The sequence below is a fragment of the Panicum virgatum genome, chromosome 9K (assembly GCF_016808335.1).
Source record: "Panicum virgatum strain AP13 chromosome 9K, P.virgatum_v5, whole genome shotgun sequence".
Classification (NCBI taxonomy): domain Eukaryota; kingdom Viridiplantae; phylum Streptophyta; class Magnoliopsida; order Poales; family Poaceae; genus Panicum; species Panicum virgatum.
This window is the reverse complement of record NC_053144.1, coordinates 49743541-49768079: the sequence shown is the minus strand read 5'-3', so window position 1 is coordinate 49768079 and position 24539 is coordinate 49743541. Positions and strand designations below refer to the sequence as shown.

Below are 24539 nucleotides of genomic sequence, written 5' to 3'. Positions count from 1 at the left end.
ATGGTCGGTGTAGATTTCGCACTTATTTCCAATTAGATAATGTCTCCAAATCTTGAGGGCATGCACTACGGCTGCAAACTCCAGATCATGTGTTGGGTAATTCTGCTCATGAGGCCTGAGTTGGCGGGAAGCGTATGCAACACCTTTCCCGTCTTGCATAAGTACACACCCTAATCCTTGTCCGGATGCATCACAATAAATGACAAAATCCCGATGAATGTCCGGTAGGGTTAGTACTGGAGCGGTTGTCAACCTTAGTTTCAATTCTTGAAAACTCCTTTCGCAGGATTCTGTCCAGACGAACTTCTTTTCCTTCTTAAGTAGTTCCGTCATGGGCCGGGCTATCTTGGAGAATCCCTCAATAAATCTTCGATAATACCCAGCTAATCCAAGAAAGCTTCTGATTTCACTAACATTAGTTGGTTGCTGCCAATTGGAAACCGCTTCGACTTTCTCAAGGTCGACTGCCACCCCTTCTGCGGTCAAAATATGTCCAAGAAAAGCCACTTCCTCTAGCCAAAATTCACACTTGCTGAATTTTGCATAGAGTTTGTTTGCTCTCAACTTTTCCAAAACTACCCTCAGATGTTGCTCGTGTTCCTGGACACTCTTGGAGTAAATAAGTATGTCATCGATAAAGACTACGACAAACTTATCTAACTCGTCCATAAACACCTTGTTCATGAGGTTCATGAAATAAGCAGGTGCATTAGTTAGTCCAAAAGACATTACGGTGAACTCAAAATGCCCGTAACAGGTGACAAAAGCTGTCTTTGGGATGTCGCTTTCTCTAATCTTGAGCTGAAAATATCCTGAGCTCAGATCGATCTTGGAGAAGTACTTGACCCCTTTTAGTTGATCGAAAAGGTCATCAATCCTAGGGAGGGGGTACTTATTATTAGATGGTAACTTCGTTCAGCGCCCAGTAATCTACACACAACCTCATACTCCCATCCTTCTTCTTGACAAATAGGACTGGGGCTCCCCAAGGCGACGAGCTTAGCCTGATGAAGCCAATTCATTGTAGTTCCTCCAGTTGCTTTTTTAGTTCTGCCAATTCAGAGGCTGCCATCCTATAGGGTCTCTTGGCTATAGGAGAGGTTCCAGGGACAAGGTCGATGACAAACTCTATATTCCTATCTGGTGGCATTCCGGGAAGTTCTTCAGGGAAAATATCTGGGTATTCGTTTACTACCGGGACTTCTTCCAAGGACTTGGCTTCCATGCCAAACACCATTGGGTCAGATCCACTTCCCTGGGTATGGCAGGTCACTCGTACTACTTCTGGGTTCGTTAGGTGTACCACTTACTCAGTACAACCTATGAGACCATTGTGTCAGCTTAACTAGTCCATTCCAAGGATCACGTCTATTCCCTTAGACTTAAGTACTACTAGGTATGCTAGAAATTCTACCCCACTTAAATTGATCCTTACCCGTAGACAATCCAGTTGACACTTGATGTCACCTCCAGGCGTTCGGGTTAATAGGGGTGTTTTTAATAGTACTGTAGGTATATTGTGCTTTTCCACAAAACTTGAGGATATGAACGAGTGTGATGCTCCAAAATCAAATAGTACTGTTGCTAGAGCTGAGTTGACAAGGTACTCACCGAGCACTACGCCCTGAGCTCCTTGAGCCACCTGCGCATTGATGTGGTTGACGCGGGCTCGACCAAATGACTGCTGGGGCTGCCTCATCTGCTGACTGTTGTTGTTGGTGTTTTTGTTGTTGCGGATGAGCACTCGGTTGGCACCTAACAGAACTGGCCTTGGTCCATTCACAGAGTTGGAGAAGGCTGATGTAGCAGGCTTGTTCTTGGCATATGGCAGTTAGCAATGAAATGCTCTGTCTCTCGGCTGTTGAAACAGGCCCTAGCATTGCTGTTGTTGGTGGTGACTTGGCTGGCATTGCTCTGCGGGGCCTTCATGGTGTTCTGGCTTTTGAACTGTGTGTTAGGGGTTTGGGATCCCGTCACTTGTGACTGGGTCCTATACTGCATTGGGGCCTGATATCTTGGTGCCATGTACCTGGAATTCCTTGGTTTCTGGAAGCGGTCCTGCTGGCGGGCCTTGCTTTCCAGAAACTTGCGCTCCTTCCTTTCTTCCGCTTTGGCCCTTTCTGTGAGCATGGTCTTGTTCATCAGAGTGTTGAAGTCCAGGTAGATCTGGGGGGTAAGCAAGGTCCGGAGTTCAGGGTTCAATCCCTTCTTGAACATGTCCTGCTTCTTTTCATCATCGTCCACTTCCTCTGGTGCATATCGGGCCAGTTCCATGAACTGGTGGGTGTACTCTTCAACTGACATGCTTTCTTGCTGCAGTGCGCGGAACTTATCCGCCTTGCGCTTCATGGTGGCCTAGGGGATATGATAGCGGCGGAACTCCTTCACAAATTCCTTCCAAGTGATGGTGGAGGCATCTTCGGCAGCGGCACAGTAATTCTCCCACCAGGCTAAGGCAGTCCTGGTGAGTTGGTGGGCTGCCAGGAGAACTTTGTCTCGATATTGACATTCGAACGGCTCGAGCTTCCTCTGGATCACACGCATCCAGTCGTCTGCATCCAAGGGGTTGCTGGATCCGGCAAAGGTGGGCGGCTTGGTCCTCAGAAAAGTTGTCAGCTTGTCATTCATGGTCTGCTCTCGTGGCCGCTTGTTGATGAGGGCATTGGCCAGTGTTTCCAGTATGAGAATCTAGTTGTGTATTATCTGTGCCAGGTCCCTGAGGAGTGGTGGTGGTGGTAGTGGCACTACTCCTTGATTTTCTCCTCTGTTCTAGCTCACTTCATGTTCCTCCTGAGGAGGGTTCTGTCCATTAGGCTGTACTCCTGCATCAGCGGCCGCAGGGGTCCGGTTGCGGGAGGCCCTCGTACCGCTTCGGGAAGCCATCTGTAAATTGAGTAGAGTTTTTGTAAGATTGGCATTAGTATTAAGTGATGTTTAAGTTGTTTAATTCGTATTTTTGAAAAGGCAGAATCCACCTTCCGCCGAAAAGCACATAGTCATACAAATAAGCAAACAATAAGCACACACAACTTTATTACTGCAAGGGAGGGTACAACACGGGGGCAAGACTAAAACGCGTACTACACGTCCGGGTACCGGTTCACACTTGAGGGTACAAGTTAAGCCAAAGGGGCTGGGAGGGTATAACACTAGGGTGGGGTCAGGTGTTCTACTCGCGGGGTGAGCCTTCTTCCGGGGCAGAGTGTGCGAGTAGTCCTTGCTCGCCGTCCTCTAGGTTTCCATTTTCCAAGGGTTGCGCAATAGCTTCTCGTTCAACGGCGGTAGTAGACCCTTCAGGGTTCTCGGGTGGAGCTTGTGGGGTTCTCAAGAGTGGTCCCCATCTTAAGACGGGCGTCCCAAGTATAACATGGTCTTCCCCAATTGCCGGGACTGGCATTCCACTTCTGGTCCATTCTTGCATACGCCGGTCCCGGGCCTGCCTGAGGCTATCCTGGGCGACCGCTTCGCTGCTGACCGCGGCTGCGGCTCTTGCCTCGGCTTGGGCTGCCCGGATCTGTTGCAGTCTTACCGCGGGCTCTGCTTCCTCGGCTCGATGGGTCTTCTCCCACAGGATGCTGGCTCGCTCATCAAAGAGCTAATCCAAGGAGGCTAGGTAAGTAGCCACTTGGTACAGGGGGTCTTCTTCATGGCGGCGCCGTTCCAGGCTTCTCATACGAGCTTCCCAAAAAGGGGTCCTGATGGCCGGAGGGAAGAATCTCATTGGTGTGGGGGCGAGGTGTCCTTCAAAAATCCGGCATAGATAACGGAGCGCCTTTCTGAAGGCCAAGGGATATGTGTCTTGGTGCCTAAACCCTGTAGCGGTCACTCGCCGTGCCTGAATGTCAGGGTAGCGGTCACTTCTGGCGATGACCAGGATCACCCTGCAGCGGAGTGTACCATGGTGCTCATACTCTCTGCTGTAGTACCTTGGGCGTTCCGAAACACCAAGGCTCTCCAGGGCATTGATCAAGAGGCTGGGGAAACCAGGTGTAGCTTTGCAAAGGCCCAGGGTCCATCCTTTCTCAGCCATCTGAAAAACAAAGATTAGGTGAACATGTTTTGCATAAAAATAGTCCGTGAGGTTAAACAGAAAAGGACCTAATGGGAAAGGCTTGGAAAAGGGGTCTCGCTTCTAGGGGTCACGTCCTACAGCCAACCTACGGCTCTGATACCACCTGAAGCGTTCCCTCATGAGAGAAGACTTAAAAGTGATACAATATCAGTCCCAAAAGGCTGATAACACTTTTATTTCTTCAGATGATACATCACCGTACAACTCTACGCGGAAGTGGGCAGTGGAGCGCCACTATCGCGAGGATAACAACTAACACCCATACAACGATATTAACTACGAAGAGGGGGTCATCAGAGTCTTGCGCCATATGGAACTTCCTGCGGGTGACCCTATCCACAGGCAAGGTTGGGTGCAGGTGTGGCAGAACCGCCCGACATAAACCGGCTTAAGTGCGCTAACCATCGCTGCAAAGGCAATTAGGTTTAACTCGCACAGCAGACGGAGCACATCGGAGGTCCCTTGGGTAAATTCCCGATAAAACCACTTAAACCTGGATCGAACAAAGCAGCATAACTCACGCAAAGGCGAGTCCAGAGATTGCAACACTACACCATATATTACAACACAGAGAGTTTAACATAACTGTAGGATTACAAACCAGGTTCCATACATAACAAAGAGCTTTGCAAGCCAACATAAAAGAAGTTCACCAGAGTCCTTTATTTTAGCGGAAAGTAAACACGAGAACTAACGACGATATGGGTGTCACGATGAAGCCCGATTCATGAAATCACTTGTTCTTGTCATCATTGGCCGGGGACGTATCCCACTCCAAGGACCAACCAGGCGGGAGAGTGCAAGGCCAGGTCAAACTGGCAAACAAATCCTCAAAGGTTTCACCTGAAACAAAATATAGCCACAAGCAAGGCTGAGTACACTAATACTCAGCAAGGCTTACCCGACTAAGGGTATACTTAGCCATTTATCTAGACATGCAAGGTTTTTGGCTTGAAGGGTTTGTTTGCCGAAAAGCAGTAAAGAATAGATCCTTAATTTCATATTTTAGCTTTCAGGTTCTAGTTCAATTAACCATTCTAAGTGAGCATCTATCCAATAGCATCCATGGTGAAAACAATTATCTTTCATCATCCAATCAGCCAAATTTACCATCATCATCATCTTCCACTTCTTACTCTATGTGGCAGAAGAGTTAAGCAGTCTCATTATCCGTGAGAGGCGGACGATTCGAATCGAATTTGTTAACCTTGCAAGGCAGACCTAAACACACGTCACGTGGTTACTCCCAGAGTCACACGTGCAACATTTCCCCTTTCTTTCCGGGTTGTGGATCAGGGTCACCGTCCTCGACTACAGAGTACGACGACTCTGCACCCGCATGTGCGCGCATGAGAAACGACGTTCAAAGAAGGTGAGGGAGAAGTCCACTCACCGGGCCAATCAGGTACTTAAGCTTACCGATTACCATATTCTCGGCATGTGTTTAGTACATTCAAATGCTTAACTACCACTACCACACACTGCGGCCTTATCAAATTTCACTAAACAGACGGGACACCCCAAGTACCACAGTCCCGCCCGTAGGCCTTATAGTTGCAGCAGGTAGTAAACATCCAACTCCTATAATTCTCGCGAGTGACAGGAAATCACTCGACTTCTACCGAAACATTAGCATAGCCAACTAGCGACCTACACATACTAGTGTTCAAACATCGGTACCTAGGATTATGCAACTAAGGTTCCAGTCAACTCCTATAAACTTAAATGCACAAATAGATAGGAACAATAATAAGTTGCATAAATTTAAAATAGTAGGACATGCTCCGGGGCTTGCCTTCCTGGGTGTAACTAGTTCTGGGCTCTCCCGAACTCGGGTTCTTGTCTTGCGCAGCTTCAGTTAGATTAACTTGAGCTTCACGTTGCTCACTTTCGGACTCAAGCACCAGCTCGTATGTTCTGTCAGCAAGAGTAGTAGTATCTATATGAGATGCAATGCACATGGGTGAGTCATTGTGATGGTAATAATTTATGAGTTAGTTCACAATAAAAGTGTAATACAACAAGACTCAAATTAGAAAATAAAACACTATCATTTTCCTTTCATTGGGCAATCGTTTATAAAGTAGGAAAACAATGTTAGTTAGTTCATAAAGTCAAGGTGGGGTTTTCATCACAGACCAAAACACCCAAAACTTGTTTCCTTTAACAACACTAATGATAACATGCTAGGATCAAGATGAATTTACACAGATTAAACCACAACACTTTTGAACCTCAAATTTTTACAGAGGAGTCTACACATAAATATAAACACACTTTAAATTTATTAGAATTTTTATAGACATAAAACAGGAGTAATAAAATTGACAAATTTAACTCATATATAACAAGACTAATTAGTACATAGAGTTACAAAAGGTTTTTGTCTCTCAAATTTTGTATGCTAGCTTATCTTATGAATACTGAGACATGGTAAAAATTTTAGATTTTTCCAGATGAAACAACTATTTATCACAATAAAGCACCATTTTTTAAGGATTCAATTGCAGAGCTAGCTACACAAATCTAAAAATAACGAAACTTGGACAGTGGTGTTCATCTAGTATTTCAAGTACACAGAAAAAGTTTCATACACAAATCTATAATAGAACATCCAGAAATAAAATGTAAGTGCTTCTACTAGATCTAGCCAAGACTAGGGTTTCATCTAGTTACAAGTGTTAACTAGTGCTCAAATTTTTACACAAAGCTAAACATGTCATGAAGTAGCCACCAGCCAAAAATCACCTATAAAAGCTTAGTATAACTTCTAAAATAATTATAGCCTATGTAATCTTTTCTTTTTCCTAGATTAAAATATAGACAGAAAATAAATATGTGCATGTAATGAAAGTTGTAGATCTAGTAACAAGAAACTCAGATCAATTGATTTTGCATTTTTTTAGATTTTTCTACGAATTGATATCTATTTTACAAGTTCACTGCTTTGGAAATTAAAAAGGAAAAAGATTTCTTTTTGCGCAGGGGCCCTTGGAAGGGAAAATTTCCTCGCAGATAAGCCCCTGGACGGACTTGGAGATAGGGGAGGCGGCGGGCGGCCGGCGGCGAGGGGAATAGAGGGAGGAGCAAGAGGGCGGCGAGAGTAACCTAGGGGTGGGCTCGGTTGGGGCTGGGGTGGCCGGAGCGGGCGGCGCCGCGGAGAGCAGCGGCCGGCGGCGGCGGTCCGGTGGGCCTGGACGGCGGCGAGCGGGTCGGGGAGCACCAGCGTAGGGTGAGGGAGCTAGCTGTGGGGTTGGTTGGGCGCGAGGAAGGGTGGAGGAGGGAGCTCCGCGGGAGCCTAGGGGCGGCGGCGGGCATGGCGGGTGGCGGTGGCCGTTCCAGGCGAAAGGGGCGGGCTGAGCGTGGCTCTCATGATCAGAAGGGGAGAAAGAAGGGTCGGGGATGCCTCTGGACTCCGAAGGAAGACCCTAGGTGGTCAAGGGCGCGAGACGGGTCGAGGCGCGGTCAGCCGGGTCGTCACGGCGTCGCCGTGGCGGTTCGGCGGCCATCCTCGGTGAGCGCGCCGTGGATTGCGACGCGTGGCGAGGCCGAGAAGCTACGGGAGAAGCCGGGGGCGGAGCGAACTGGGGGCGCAGCGAGGCAGAGGCGTGTGGCCGGCGACCTCGCGCTCGGCCGGCGCTGAACAGCGGAGGGAGAGAGAGAACAGAGAGAATAGAGAGAGAGAAATAGAGGTTTGATTCAAATTCGATTTTTTCTCAAAAAAATTTCAAATAACACTCGAAAAGTTTTGAATACGAAAGTTGTTCCAAAATTCAAACCCTACCACTTTTGTTTCAGGCTTACTTTCATTTGGAGCTCAATTCAAAAGTTAAATTTGACATCCCGACGAAAGTACGTTATTACCCGATTTGAGTTAAATTCAAATTTTCTTCGACTTTTGTATGGAAACATAAAAATATTTAAACATGAAAATTGTTCAACACTTAAAACTCTACAAGTTTTATTTCAGGAAAATGTTCAATTAAACCACGGTTTGAAAATTATTTTAAATCTAACACAACTAAGATTTTAAATTCCTAATTATTTCATGTAGACTTGCATTGGGTTAAGGGTGCATGATCCCAACAAAGTCATTACCCACCTTAGCTAGACCTGACTATCCACCACGGGATCCACCAAGGGGTCATCGACCTATCTCCGAGGTTTAACCGGGGCCTAAGTCACATAGAGCTTTTCCCTTCTCCTTGATCACCCGTTGCTCTCAGCTCTCCTGATGGCTACCAGACTAACTAGTGAGGTTTACGCTAAGTCGTTGCCCATACAACGGTCGAGTGGTTTGCACGATAGTGGAGTTAGGTGAGATGACACACCAACTCGGTCCTTAGTTGTGATAAGATGGATATCTCCCTTCCTTGCTCTGCCACACAGGCACGAGCACACCATTCGGCAATTCACTCAGAAGTGTCATCCATCTTGTCTAATCTCATCTTTCGAAATTCCACATTTTTCTCTGCCCACACACTCACACATTTTTCCTTTCATAAAACAAGTTGTTTTGTGTTTAAGGTCCTAAGCGTTCTAGCAGCGATTAACGTCCAAACAAATCACATTCAGACATTAATCTAGGTGGTCAATGAATGGGTATAACAAATCACGGGGTGGCTATCCAACTATGTTTTCAGCAGGCAAAACATATGCAATTTCATAAAATAGGCTAATCGGTTGTGTTTATAAAAACTGGGACAAAACATGCATCAAAGGATGAGATTGAACTTGCCGTCTTCAAAGCCTTCCGGGAAGTCCTGATATAGGTGCTGTCCTTCGGGTTCGGGATCATGGAACTGGTCCTCGTTCACTTGCACGCAGTACTGCTCATCGACAGGTTCTCCCTCGTTCACACCGTGCTCTACGACGTATACAAACAAACACACAATCAAGAAAAAAAATAAAGGTTTTATCGTTGAGCTCGAATCAGAAATAATTAAGATATAGAGATAGGAGTAATATTTTTGGGCGATTTCCTAATGGCATGGCCAAAACTATATTAGGAATGGCGTGGTAAAGTTTCAGGTCGATCGGAGATTGTTTGGCGCATGAAATGATAGGTTACAGAGAGGTTTAGGGTTAAATAAGGAGTCAGGGACCTGTTTGTAATTATTTCTAAGAAGACATGGGCTTGATTGGTATTTTAGAAAATACCCGGGTTATTCTAAAAAAGGTAGGGGTTTATTTAGAAATATGTTTATATGGGGGAAGGATTTATTTTGGAATATCATAAAGGGAAGGGTTTAATTTGCAAAAAGGCTAAAGGGTGGGAGGGCTCTTAAACAAATAGGAGAGAGGGGAGGGGGTTCTGGGCAAATGTGCCCTTCTCTTCTTCCTCCGACCGGGAAACAGGGGAGACGAGGCGGCTCGCCGGCGGCGGCCTGGGCCGGCGTCTCAGGGGCGCGTGGGCGGCCATGGAGTGGGGGAAAACAGAGAGGGAAGGGAGAGGGGCCGATCCCCTGCCGCGGCTCGGGCGGAGGTGGACCGTGGGGACTCGGCCATGGTGGCGGTCGGCGGCGACCGTGATGGCGCCATTGCGGAGCTCGGTGGCGGCTCAGAGCTGGGGGAAAAGCACGAGGGAGCCCTGGGGATTCGATTCCCTCGCTCACCTTAGGCGATGGCGGCCTGTGGACGGCTCCCCACGGCGGCGGGCGGAGCTCAGCTGCTATGGTGGTGGCGGCTGCGCTGGAGAGCTCGAGGAGGGCTGTGCGGCGGTGGTGCGAGTTGTGGTGGTGGTGGGTGGTGTTGGGTCCCTTTTATAGGCGCTGAAGGCGGTGGAGGGGTGGAACGCGGTGGTGGCCGGCCGGCGAGATCGACGGAGCGTCTTTAATGGTGCTTGGCCGATTGCGCATGGCGTGGAGCGGCGCGCGAGCGGCGAGGCCGGCTCACAGTGATGGGATGGCTCGGGCAGGCGGCGCTGTGCTGAAGGCGGAAGGCACGGCGAGCTGGGGTGCGTGGTCCACGCGGGAGTAGTGCGCAGCGAGCTCTCCGGGCATGCAGAGCACGTGGGGGCGGCCGGCAGCGAGGGCGGGGCACGCACATGGCTATGCTCGCTTGGCGGTCACGGGAGCTCGAGCATCGAGGCAGGCGAGCGGCACGACGGCTCGGCGAGGCGGGATGGCAGGGGGCACGGCGGGCGGCACAGCAGCGGTGCGGCCGCGTGGTTCGCGCGCGGGCAGTTGCGCGCGCGTGCGCGTGCCGAGCGTGTGGCGCGTGGAGGGGAGTACAGCGTGTGGGGCAGGCGAGCGGGGTGCCAGGGAGGGGAGGCCGGGAACGGACGTTCGTGCGCGCGGGCGGCGCCGAGCGGCACTCGGGGCACGCGGCAGGGGGAGAGGGAGGAGGGAGAGAGAAGGAAGGAGCAAAAAAAAGAAAAGGAAAAAGGAAATGGAGAAAAGAAAAAGGAAAAGAGGAAGAGAGGGAGGGAGAGAGAAAGAGAGAGGAAAAGAGAGATTCGCGGCGGCGACTGCGGCCGGATGCGCACGCGTGCCGGTCAGGCGTGACGCGCAGGACAAGGGTGAACATGGAGACAGGACAGCGATGGATTCAGATGTCGGGACTATTTTATCGGGAGATCGGGGGATCAGGTGGGAAAGGGCTGAGCTCAACGATGAAAAAGTTTTGAGAGATATTTTAGCGCGTGATTTACTTTGGTAAATTTTTCGGGAGGTCACATATAGTGATTCATAAATTAAAATAGTAGGACATGCACCGGGGCTTGCCTGGGAGCAACACTAAGTTAGTGTTAAAGCTACCAAGGCCTTGGGCCCTTCCGACCTTGGGCCGGGTCTTCGGTTGCTTTAGCGGGTCCTTCCATCTTCTGGCGATATCCGTCGAACACCGTCTTGTGGGTCGACTCCAACACCGCGTGCATCACGTCCACACGTATACATCTAGCGTACCTAATGAGGTGCAATAATGCATATGCATGAATATATATGAAATGCCAATTAATGCACATGCATATGATATAAATTAGTGCAGCTAAATTTTCTTACTAACAAAAGAACCACACTCAAAAGAACTAGCTCGCGGACTGTCCGCTATGCGGCAGCGGACATGCAAGGCATTTTGCTGGTGGTTTATTTTGCATAAAAAGCAGCTAAAAGTGGATCCTTAGTTTCAATATTTTAGCTTCAGGTTCTATATAGATTAACTATAATCTAATATTTGCCTAAACCAACTAGAGCACACATGGTAGAGCAAATATGCTATAATTCAATGTAACCATCATCATAAATGTATAAACCATGTTTCAAATCATATTATTACGATACGGTGCTGCGATCAATGTGCTCATATCCGAGAGCGACTGACAGCGAATCGATCCGATTTAACCTTGCAAGGTGGACCTAACCAACACGGCAGATATAGGCCCCGTCGGACCCCACGCACCAACTCTTCCCCTCCCCGCCTCGAACTACAGAACCGCCCCACCTACATATAGTCAGTCGAGCTCAACGTGAGACCACCAAAAGTAAACTTATGCATCCCATTTCTCCGCGACTACTCGACTCGCCCTAAGGGGTGGTGATGAAGTTCTGTACTTTCGAAGCGAGGCAGTACTAGGCTTACCGGTTTCGACTACCTCCTACTCCCGGCATGCGGTTAGTACAATATCAAACTCGATCAGCAGGGCCCGACAACGGTACGGTCCTTAACCGACACAGACGGGGCTAAACATTCTCCGCCCGGTCTCCAATTCCTTTCCTTTCCTGCATCTTCCAATATTCCATATATTCAATTTATAGTGGCATCCTATATCTCGCGAGTAACAGAAAATTACTCAACTTTAAAATATCCTGTATCTCACGAGTGACAGGATATCACTCGACTTCTACTGAGACCTATTAAGCATAGCAGTGCTACCGACCTACACATACTAGTATAAGGCCCAGGGAAACCTAGGGATCATGCAACTAAGGTTTTAAACAACTCCTAAAACGTAATGCACAAGTAATAAGCACATATAGTGATTCATAAATTAAAATAGTAGGACATGCACCGGGGCTTGCCTGGGAGCAACACTAAATTAGTGTTAAAGCTACCAAGGCCTTGGGCCCTTCCGACCTTGGGCCGGGTCTTCGGTTGCTTTAGCGTGTCCTTCCATCTTCTGGCGATATCCGTCGAACACCGTCTTGTGGGTCGACTCCAACACCGCGTGCTTCACGTCAACACGTATACATCTAGCGTACCTAATGAGGTGCAATAATGCATATGCATGAAAATATATGAAATGCCAATTAATACACATGCATATGATATAAATTAGTGCAGCTAAATTTTCTTACTAACAAAAGAACCACACTCAAATGAACTAGCTCGCGGACTGTCCGCTATGCGGCAGCGGACTGTCCGCAGGTCAACCTTGCCGACCTACCAGAACTACCAACGTCTCTGGATAAACTTAAAACTATACTGCGGACTGTCCGCGATTCGGCAGCGGACTGTCCGCGGTACACCTTTGCAAACTCACCAGAACCCACAACGTCTCTGGACGAAATTCAAGCTCTACGGTGGACTGTCCGCTCCCCATTAGCGGATCGTCCGCAGTTCACTCTGTCAATCTACCAGAGACAACGACGTCTCTAGACAATTTTCTAATTTTACCGGCGGACCGTCCGGCCCTCCTTGGCGGACCGTCCGCGGTTCATTTACGCGAGACCACCAGAAACACAACACCTCTAGACAAACTCTATCCTAACTTGCGGATTGTCCGGGCCCCCTGAGTGGACCGTCCGCGGTTTGTCTTTTTAACATCGCACGACAGGCGACAGCAAGTGCGGCGGCGGCGGCGGCCGTTCCCCGGCACTGGCGACGCACAACGGAAGGGGAAAAAGACCAGGGAGCACAAGTAACTCACCACGAATTCATTCTCGCGTTTGGTTCGGGCGGAGGATGAGAAGCGGATCGACGGTGAAGCAAAGCTTCAAGCGGGCTCCAATGGTGACCGGCGGTGGCAAGGGCGATTCCGGCCGGGAGGAGCTGGGCTGGAGGTTGGGGAAGGTGGAGGAGGTGCTGGGGAAGGTGCTCGCGCAAGAAATCGAGGTATGGTGGCCGGAGGAGGGAGATCGAAGGAAGGGGGCGACGGCGGAGCGAGCGGACGAGCGGAGCTCGTCTCTGATCGATGGGAGGAGGAGGAAGGAGGAGATGACAGCCGGGGTCCACAACCTGATAAATATCTAGGTGTTTCCTGGGCGGACCGTCCGCCGCTCCAGAGCGGACCGTCCGCCGCTCCAGAGCGGACCGTCCGGAGGCTGGGTGTTACAGTGGCCCACTCGGCTGCCAAGCCCGTGCCGCCATTCGTCGGCACGCCGCGGAGCCCCTACAGCCATTTGTTCGTCTGGCCTCGCCGCGCCCACACAACCGGGATCGCCGATTCAAGGTGCTAGGGTTGCGGTCTTGCAGGTACAGATTGGGCAATCAAGGGACCGAGGAGCGCACGAGCGCTTGGCTTTGTCGATAAGGCTCGCTCACTGGCTGCCTGACCACTAATGGGCTTGTGGGCTACTATAATTTTTCAGCATGAAGCAGAAATTTAAAAGTTTGGAAGTCCATTATGTTGTGTAATATTCATATTTTTTATTCATACACATAATAATACACCATGTATATACATTTTTTTTGTCAAAAAAAAGGTACCCTTGATATCATGTCCGCTGTCGGTGGTTGAAAAAAAGGTACCCTTGATATCATGTAGGCCTGCCGCTGTCGGTGGTTGACATCAGCTGAACAACCACCGCGGGGCCAGTAAGCACAAGGCCGGAAGCTGTGACCCAGAAGCTCTTGGCCCGGTCGTACACGGGCATCGTTGCGACGGGAGCGGCCGAGCATTTTGGAAACCTATTGCGATTGCGAGAGGAGGAGAATTGAGTGGGAGGGCTATAGCTTCGGATCATTGGATGGGATGCTTTGCCTCGCGGCGGCGCTTTGATCCGGTCCGTTGGGAGAGGGGGAGGAGAATGGGCACCGCGCGCGGGCGGGGCAGATGGACAGATCGCGGAGGGGACAGCAATATATTCGTCGAGGGGTGCTCTGCAAGTTGAGGGCCGGCGGGGGAATCACGCGGGGAGGGTTCCGTCGATTTATTGTGCTGCTGTGCTGCCCCGGCCCTAAAGCCTAAGCCTCAATTTGATGGTGACAAGATTACTCTCCATCGGACATGGCAGCTGGTTACCACCGCTTCTTCAAAGTCCGGTCTCTTATGTGTTAGTTCAGCTTGCAGGTCGGTTCGGTTCAGCGGCAAACACTCCAGCACCTCAACTTCCCCGCAACTGCAACGCACGGCCATGGCAGCCTCGACGGGAATCGGCTGTGAATCGATTCCGTGCCATAGATTCGCTCCATTATCTGCTCGTCTCCGCCCGTGGAATCGGCCCCGCTCGCCGCCCGCCGCCCTTGGAGCTCAGCTCCTCGCTCCGCCTGACCCCGCCCCAGGAGCAGCAATGGTGGGACGCGGGCACGCGGCGAACCTACGGCCGGTCTGCTCCGCTGCTGTGTTGTGTTGTCTCGCTCGATGCCGGCAGCAGTGACTGCATTGCTTCGTCTCGGAGGGAAAGAATTGCGAGAGTGTTTTGAATTTTAAAATTTGCTCTATAATAATATTGTAATTCTTAAAATTTTGACTAAATTTTTTATTGAACAACTTTTGATTTTAATATATTTTGGTATTCAAATTATTATTATAATATTGCTAGTGTATAAGTAACAAATGAAACGGGTTGTGATTTGATTTAATTAAAATTTAAGAGTATTTCGCAAAAGGCGTTGCGCTAACGCGCATGTTTTCTCATTTGATTTGTTGATTCTTCTTCTCCACCACACCAAATAGTTGAATAATAAGACACAAACTAGATATGGAAGAGGATCAGGTTGATTTCATGGGAACTTCCAGTTTTCTTTACAATTTTTTTCTAAACTGCGAATGTTGGATTGCGGGTTGGTTTCCATAAAAGTTGTGCGTTATTTTCTGTAAAAGTACCTATAAGAAGAGGCTGAACTGCAGGTTGATTTTGTTAAAAGTATAAGGTTTCTTTTGTAAAATGTTTGGAACTCGCATGATCTGAGCCATCCACGCATCCAATCGGACACCCGGGAAAGACAGTACACGTGGCACAATGTAGGCTTAAGAAATTCACCTATTTTAGATCTTTAGAGATGATTCAAATTAATGTCAAAATATATGAAGGTTGACTCTTTCAAATCCCAATATGCCCCATAAAAATAAACGTAGAGTATGAAATTAGGCATATCCTAGTGAACCTAACTAGCCATTTGCCTGCACCCAGTGGGCATCGTTACAACAGAATTAGCAGCTACCAAACACTCAACTCAGAACATACATAGCCAAACTAACACTAAATTGACATAGATGCTACATGCCAGTATTTTATTTTCCTCCACCTCCAGAGTTCCAAACTTACTAAAATGGAGAAACAAATAAGTTCTAACTCAACATAGAATCAAAATAAACTAAAACATAATCTCTATCGAATTATACAATCAGCTGGAACATGAAATGTTTCCACGGACACAATTCAGAAATAGATGGATTTACTAACATTTCACCTCAACGTAATCAAGCTCTGCGTCAACTAACATAATTGACATCAAGAGAAGTAAGGATCATCTAGCCATCTGACTGATACTGTCCAACAACTGATTACAGTACTACTGGGGAGCGGCCAATGCCTTGGGCTTCGGTTTTACCTCAACTTCATTCACTGTCCTGATGAATATTGCATCAGGCTCATGCCTGAAAAGTGTAGAAACTCTGGTAAATAAAAAAACTTTATTTAGGAAAGCAGATATTTCTCAGACAAAGTAGTTCATTATTACGATTTTTCCCCCTCTTCGTAAGTGTAGCTGGATGCCACAGCAAGAAGATGGCCATCCTTACTGAATGAAAGAGCAGCAATGCTTGATGCGTACTTTGAGTACTGCAATCAGAAGTAACGGAATCATGAATACAAGAGACATTTCAGACAGTAGCATCCTAATAAGGAAAAACTATCACTTGGTTTACCTGATATAGTCTTTTCTTGTTAATGCCATCCCACACATTCACAAATCCATCACAACCTCCAGTGGCAAATGTTCCATATCTGCTCAAGGACAAGAAAATGAGAACTAATAATACCATGAGATATCATGGTGCCATGAAAAGTGAAGACCAAAGCTTTTACATTGGATGGAAGGCAATTGCATTAACAGGATAAACACTGTCCCTCCCAGCTTCAGATTTCCGATGACACTTGAAAGCATACCTGCATGAAATGTAGCAAAAAATGAAACAAATACTAAAAGAAGAATGTCACACACGCACCAATGTCCAGTCTAGATTTTCCAGAACAAGGTAAGCACACAGTACCTCCATTGCACTACGTTAAGACGTACAAAATTGGTAATTTAATACTTTCTACTTGGGATATATCTAATGCAAACTATAACAAGGGGCAATCATAAAGCTCAAATTACTACCTAATTTAGCAGAACCACTCAAAACTAGAAAATCAGATAATCTCTTTTAGGAGATGCGAAAAAGATATTTTTTCTAAAAAAATTAAATAACAGGAAAAAAAAGAAATAAAAAAGTTACTGTTCAAAGGGGAATTGTGTTTCATTCTTCTCTTGAGTTTGTATGTGTATAACAAAATGTTGGCACAACACTATATACATTGGCATTGCCTCGATCCTGTTTGAATGAAGAACAAATATCCAACTAAGGTGTAGGCATGCTTCTACACAAAATATGCTAGCTTCTAGGAAGAAGAAAATGGTCAAATGATTGGCGTACGAAAGCTGTGCAAGGATATTTGCATATGAAGTTTCGCTGTCCATTGTTTCAATCGATGTACAGGAAAAATATTAAACCATTTAAGTCAAATCAATACAAACATGAGGCATCTTGAAGTTAAGATGCAGAATACATACTTTTTAGACTGTGCGGACTCAGATAGATCAAAGAATTCCATAGAAACTCGCCCTTCGACAGAACTTAGAGCATATCCTGAAGCAAGATAGACAAGACTGAGATCAGCATACAAACATGTATATATAGTCAAATACAACATAGAAGAGTTTGAAAAGCAAATACATGAATATTGGACAAGTGTTCCAAATCAAAGCGGTTTCACAACACAACCATTAGCAGCATGAAAACTGCTCGACTATGCCAGCTAGTCTATAATTATGAATACAAGGCCGGACCAGTAGTCCAACCCAAAAAAAAACTAAAATTGCATCCGGACCAGTAGTCCATACTAGCTGGACCACTGCAGATCAGCTAAAAGCAATTAAAATGTAGTTGAATCAGCATGTTTCCTGCAAACAGGACTTTAAATTCACCACCCAGTTCCCGAGGAGGTGAGGAATATTTGCCAAGAGTGTCAAGCACGTGAATTTTCTAAGTTCATGAAAACTTGTACTCCATGTAACTATCTACACATAGGGAAATATCTTTGTTCCAATTTATGCGACAACAGGCAAGTACTTCTCTCGTGAATTACATTGGGCAATCTAAATATCTAGAGCACAAGTGCATTTTCAGATTCAACCAGCTTACTCCAAACAGGGGTAACACTTCATCATAATCACATTCTAGGTGTGTATATCTAGGTGCATAGCAAAATATATGTATCTAGAAAAGCCAAAATGAATTGTAATTCGGGACAAAGGTAGTAGAATTTAAAGTGATAATTGTTTAACTCCAGTATATCAATGCAGTATAAGAATATTCAGATTTCTAATACAAGAATAAATTCTCACATCAAGGTACCGAGATTGACAGTCATTCTGAGCTATTAACACTGTCGTGCTACTGACCATGACAAACATAAACAATAACTAGAAGAAAAAAAATAAAGATCTTATGATGCAGTTTGAAATTTTAAAGGCCAGAGACAGAGAAAGCACCAGGAAACTATTCGCGGAAGTTAAATGAACCGATACAAATAATAGTAGTCCTGCTTAACATGTGAAGAAAACTATACCATAAAAATTACAGAAACAAATGTTAATAATCAACTTTTAATAGGTTTCCTTATCATCTATATTGGTATGCAACAACTTAAAGGACAGTGACACTGACATGTGTTGTCAATGTTTAGAATATTTGACTTCGTACTTAAACATTCATTGGAATATCAACATTGAATTAGGAGGAACCTCCTCCAAAATCCTCAAGTCAAACTCACAAATAAAATTTGAATCGCTTCTATGGAATATAGAGGTGCCCTTAATTTTTATCCCAACCACAATTCCCAAATAGAGGGACTTGAACAACTATAAAGGACAGATATGAATATAAATTAGCAAATTTACTGTTTCTCTACTATCTGTAAAGTAGGTACAATTTAAAAAAATAAATAAATGTTGTAGATTAGCATCCTAATCAAGAATGAAAGCTGTTACCTGTTCCGTTTGGGAAACATCGAACGCATCGTGTTTGATATTTCAAAGACGAGTCTCTCTTTTGCTCAGGTTGAGACATATTGCGCAAATCATAAATATTGACATGCCTCCCTGCAGTTGCAACAACCAACCTATTTCCTACTAATGACAGAGAATATACACGTTCTGGTTGAGTATATGTCCCAACAAGTGTACGCTCTGGTCCACTCACTCCTCTTGGATCCCAACATTTAACAGTTTTATCCCAGCTGCCTGTGATGACTTGTCCTAAACATACAACAAACAGTTCAATTCAGACTTAATAGGGGTGACTGATAAAATACAACAAATCAAGTAAGTAGAGCATTTAAGTTTTTGAAGAGTTCAATTGCAATGACTATAAAAATATCATCAACATCAACAAAGCCTTTTAATCCCAAGCAAGTTGGGGTAGGCTAGAGTTGAAACCCAACAAAGACCATTATTCATGGTTCTGGCACGTGAATCGCGGCTTTCCAAGCACTCCTATCCAAGGACAAATCTCTAGGTATACTCCAGTCTTTCAACTCTCTTCTAATTGTTTCTTCCCATGTCAACTTCGGCCGGCCCCTGCCTCTCCTCATATTACCGTCGTGCTTTAGGATACCACTATGCACTGGTGCCTCTGGCGGTCTCCGTTGGACATGTCCAAACCATCTCAACCGGTGTTGGATAAGCTTTTCTTCAATTGGTGCTATCCCTAGCCTATCCCGTATATCATCATTTCGAACTCGATCCATCCTTGTATGCCCACAAATCCAACGCAACATTCGCATTTCTGCAACACTTAATTGTTGGACGTGCCGCCTTTTTGTAGGCCAACATTCCGCACCATACAACATTGCCGGTCTAATCGCCGTTCTATAAAACTTACCTTTTAACTTCTGAGGTACCTTCTTGTCACAAAGGACGTCAGATGCTTGGCACCACTTCATCCATCCCGCTTTGATTCTATGACTAACATCCTCATCAATATCTCCATCTCTCTGTAGCATCAATCCCAAATATCGAAAGGTATTCCTCTTGGGCACTACTTGGCCTTCCAAACTAACATCTCCCTCCTCATGAGTGGCGCCGAAGTCACACCTTATATACTCAGTTTTAGTCCTGCTAAGTCTAAAACCTTTGGACTCTAGCGTTTGCCGCCACAACTCCAGCTTCCTATTCACTCCCGCACGGCTTTCATCAACTAACACGACATCATCAGCGAAAAGCATACACCAAGGAATATCACCTTGTATGTCTCTTGTGACCTCATCCATCACTAGGGCAAAAAGATACGAGCTCAAAGCTGATCCTTGATGTAGTCCTATCTTAATCGGAAAGTCATCTGTGTCACCATCACTTGTTCGGACCCTAGTCATTACATTATTATACATGTCCTTAATGAGGGCCACATCCTTTGTTGGGACTTTATGCCTATCCAAAGCCCACCACATCACATTCCGTGGTATCTTGTCATAATCCTTCTCCAAGTCAATGAAAACCATGTGTAGGTCCTTCTTCTGCTCTCTATACCGCTCCATGACATGTCTTATTAGGAAAATTGCTTCAATGGTTGACCTTCCAGGCATGAAACCAAACTGATTCATAGTGACCCGCGTCATCCCTCTCAAACGATGCTCAACAACTCTCTCCCATAGCTTCATAGTATGGCTCATCAACTTAATTCTTATAAATTATTTCAAATAATATGAACACAGCTCCAAGAAAAAGACATGCTAAATCCATTTTAGCAACTGAAAGATACATAGCGAAAGAGTTTGTGCCCAGTTAGCATAAGTGAATATGAACATGTAAAATAACATCAGAGAAAGAGAAACCAAAGGATTTAACTGGTATCTTAGCACAGCTAGAAATTCATGGCTGTCTAATGATCCTAGAATTTGTTGAAACTACAAATGAGCATTCATCAGTATAGGCCCTTAGATAGTAAGGGAACAACTACTCTTCCATGACAATAATCCTAATACAACAATAGCAGACCACTACACTAATCTGATAGGGATTGTGATTAAATTGAAAACCATGCTTTGTTAATTTGCAGAAACCTGAAATACACCAAATATTCCAACATACAACACCAGTAACTAGGTACCATAGACATGAATGACAAGGGCATCTGTACAATTTTCAACCTAAATAAAAAAAGCTAACCAGTCATTATAAACCATGCAGAAAAATACATGTAGTAGACCAAGTAATAGGAAACTAACTTCTCTACCAGCCTAGGATTAAATGCTTTTTAATTCAGACCATAGTTTCTTAATCCAGATGGGTAGTTAGCAATGCATTCCAGTTATTACTGAAACATAAAGTTTGAGTTCATCAGGCTGTACTGAAAAACATAAAACCATAACATAAATTCAAAAGCAATTCAATAGGGACAGAAGTACCTGCAGCATAAGAGTATTCCACACAACGAACTGGACCATCGTGTCGCCCCAGAACATCTTCTTTGGATGAACTAAATACTAGCCTGAAAGATTGTTCGGGCATGGTACTTTTTAGTTGTACTCAGATCTCCACACAAATGAACATTTTAAGATAAGGCAAATATAAGCATGTTTACAAGCAACCAATTATGGAATTAGTTGCATTCAATAATCAGATCTCTATATAAATGAATATCACAGACAATATAAGTGTAAGTGCATTTACAAGCAACCAGTAGTAGTATTCAATTGCAAGATATGGGCATACTGCTTGTAAATCTTACCTGAAGCATTTAATTCACATAAAACATAAAGGTAACTATTGGCATATTGCTTGTCTGTCTTAGCTGCCGCATTTAGATTTGGTTTCATTAACAGTCCAAGGAAAAAAAAAAGAGAGGACCAGACATTTCACAACTTAAATATAAGATATCTAAAACACCATACATATGTAATTCTAGAACGGAATCCTGTCAATAAAAAATTGACATACATTTCTTGATATAAGTCTTTTTTAGTTATGGCTATAAACACTCATCCTCGTTTATGTTAAAGAAACATTAAAAAACTGCTCTATAGGAAGCTTAAGAAATGCACTGCATAGCCACACTTATTTTTTTCCCTCGCAAAAAAAAAATACATTTACTTTAAAAATTTCTGCACTACAAAAGACATTGGCCAACTAATAACTATAACAAAAGCCTGTCGTTCGACCACATGCGATTTTTACAACGGCATTGCATTTTTCCACATCAATTTCTCGATCCCCAAATCGGACGGAAAGCAAGTGCAGAAATTAGGCAGGAATGGGGACTAACCTCCTCACGGTGTGGTCGGCTCCAGCGCTGAAGCCCGAGGAGTCGTCGTGGAAGCAGCAGTCGAGGACGGGCCCGGGGTGCACGAACTCCCCCTTGAGCACGTTGGCGTCAGCGTCATACAGCCGCACCGTCTGCAAAACCCGGAACCATCAGATCAGCCGGATCATAGAGCTAGGGTTTAGCGAGCGGCGGGGAAGGGGGGCCGCGGGCGAGAGAGAGAGAGAGGGGCCGCGGCTCACCTTGTCCCACGAGGACACGAGGAGGTTGTTGCTGTGGTTGGAGAAGAGGAGGTTGGAGATCCCGTCGGAGGGCGGGTTGGCGAGCTCCTTGCCGCTGCCCATAGCGGCTGGCGCGGCGGCGGCGCTCATGATGGCAGGCGGCCGAGGAGGAGGAGGAGGAGGAATCGAGCTAGGGCTTGGGCGCCGGAGGAGGAGGGATTCGAAATTTGAACGCGCAACGGGCGAGGCGAGCACGAGGGGGAGGTCGATGGGGAACGGACGATTTAAGAAAAGCTTGGGGAATTCTGGATTCGAATTTTGAACGGCGGTGGAGAGAGCGGAGTGGGAGGCAGAGAGAGCCGAGAGAGGAGGGAGACGACTCGAACAGTCAGACGAGGCCGGAAGATTCCACGGCGTGCTTGCCACCCGTTCGCTCGGCGTGGGCCGAGGCGAGGCGGTAACTAACGGATTTTTTTCATTTTTGTATTTAAAAAAATTAAAATTTCAAAAATATATGATGGTTTCGAAAAATTTCAAAAGTATACCTCTGTCACCCCTTGTCTGGGCGATTGAGGCCTAAATGTAAAAAAAAGTTACATTTAGGTCCTGGCGCCCAGGGCGCATTAAACAACGAACTTGTAAAATAGATATAAAATCGTAGAAAAATCGGAAAAATACAAACTCAACTGTTCTGGATTCTATGAAACAATATCTACAACTTTTGTTATATAAAGTTTTTCATTTGATCAATGTATCTTGCTCTATTTTAAATACTAATTTAATGCACTTTTATTTAAATCTCAAAATCCATCCTTTGGATGCATATCATCTTTGGCCAGAGTATTGCATATGGTAAGCATAGGCTGTACAAAATTGGTAGGCCCATAAAATATTTCTAGAATAAGTTTTTAAATTAAATCTTGCAATATGTCTAGTTTAAATGAGTTATTTATCCATGCTACTATACTGAATTTTAGAAGCCATAACTTTTACAGTACCATTATTTTATTTCCTAAGAGCTACAAAAAAAAGTTTGGTAAATTTTAGATAAGCACAACTAGACCAAATGAATTATTTCAAATTTTTCTAGGTACAAGAACTATTTTTCTTGATTTAGTGCATTTACCTTAGTCATAATTCATTTGGTCTAGTTGTGCTTATCTAAAATTTACCAAACTTTTTTTATAACTCTTAGGAAATAAAATAATGGTACTGTAAAAGTTATGGCTTCTAAAACTCAGTATAGCAGCATGGATAAATAATCCATTTAAACTAGACATATTGCAAGATTTAATTTAAAAACTTATTCTAGAAATGTTTTCTGGATCTACCAATTTTTTACAAGCCTATGATCACCATATGAAACACTCTAGCCAAAGGTGACCTGCATCCAAAGGATGGATCTTGAGATTTAAATAAAAGTGCAATAAACTAGTATTTAAAATAGAGCAAGATACATTGATCAAATGAAAAACTTTATATAACAAAAGTTGTAGATCTTGTTTAATAGAATCCAGAACAGTTGAGTTTGTATTTTTCCGATTTTTCTATGATTTTATATCGATTTTACAAGTTCGCTGATTAATGCGTCCCGGGTGCCAGGACCTGAATGTAAATTTTTTTTACATTTAGGTCCTGTCGCCCATCCAGGGGGCGACAGGCGTATAGTTTTGAAATTTTTCGAAACCACCATATATTTTTGAAATTTTAATTTTTTTTAAATATAAAAATGAAAAAAATCCGTAACTAACGGTCTGCCCTTGTTGGGCCGAGCCCACCCTCGCGCTGCGCTGCGTTGCGTTTCGTGAAATATTTTTCTCCTTTTTGTTTTGGTATTTCTGTTCATTTTATTTTTACTAATCAAATATATCCGTGCGCTGCAACAGGCAAAATTGATATAAACATTGAATACATGTAGTTGCTTGTGCATTAATTTATAGGGATTTGCGTGATTGAGTCGTGGACGGAGGGTTGGTCCGACTCATGTACGGAATGGACTAAGGTCTACATGTCAATGACACAAGGCAGCCCAAAACACAAATTTAGACAGACCAAATCAAAAATTTAGATGAAAACCTTACCTCTTCAAAAATAGGTATATAGACTAGAAAAGTGCATGTGCGTTGCTACTTGTAATATAATAGACCTACATAATACCGTCAACTTTGTGTTCGTTCACGTCATGTACAGATCGTGCTATTCAATGAGAATTCTGATTGAATTGTTTGGGTTTCGATTATTAGGATTCCGACTGATGAACCGAAAAAAAAAAACATTGCTTGCTATAGAAATAGTAGAGAAGAGATAGATACTAGTCACTAAGATTCCGGCATACTGATGAGCGCAGTCAACCCTAAAATTTAATATTTTATGAATATAAACTATTTGAATTCTTATAAAAAGAACAGTATTTGCTGGCATTCGAGTAGTGCGGTGGCGTTGTGAGGCACGATGGAGCGGTGCGAGCACATGAGCTCATCCGACCCAAGTGCATCCACCATCGCCGACTGCGAAAAGAGGCACGAGAGGCGTGGTCAGATACCCAAACAATTGAAGGCTCGGT

General features: G+C 45.0%; 1 protein-coding gene across 1 annotated transcript; it reads right to left on the bottom strand.

Moving 5' to 3' along the window:
* Positions 1-15418: 15418 nt before the first annotated feature.
* On the bottom strand, positions 15419-22373 carry LOC120651974 (mitotic checkpoint protein BUB3.1-like). Its single transcript, XM_039929653.1, has 10 exons — positions 22194-22373; positions 21998-22159; positions 21759-21889; positions 20902-20984; positions 18488-18754; positions 17009-17084; positions 16261-16341; positions 16101-16179; positions 15914-16014; positions 15419-15830 (listed from the first exon to the last, which is right to left on the bottom strand). Exons 2-10 carry the CDS (start codon positions 22124-22126, stop codon positions 15746-15748), a joined length of 1032 nt encoding a protein of 343 aa, XP_039785587.1. The 5' UTR covers positions 22127-22159; positions 22194-22373; the 3' UTR covers positions 15419-15745.
* Between the last annotated feature and the right edge of the window lie 2166 nt (positions 22374-24539).

Coding starts and splice junctions, on each gene's coding strand:
- LOC120651974 (XM_039929653.1), bottom strand. CDS start 22,126: ATGAGCGCCGCCGCCGCGCCAGCCGCTATGGGCAGCGGCAAGGAGCTC. Junction 21,890..21,997: donor TCGTGTCCTCGTGGGACAAG/GTGAGCCGCGGC, acceptor CGGGTTTTGCAG/ACGGTGCGGCTGTATGACGC. Junction 17,085..18,487: donor ATGTTTCCCAAACGGAACAG/GTAACAGCTTTC, acceptor ATCTTGCTTCAG/GATATGCTCTAAGTTCTGTC.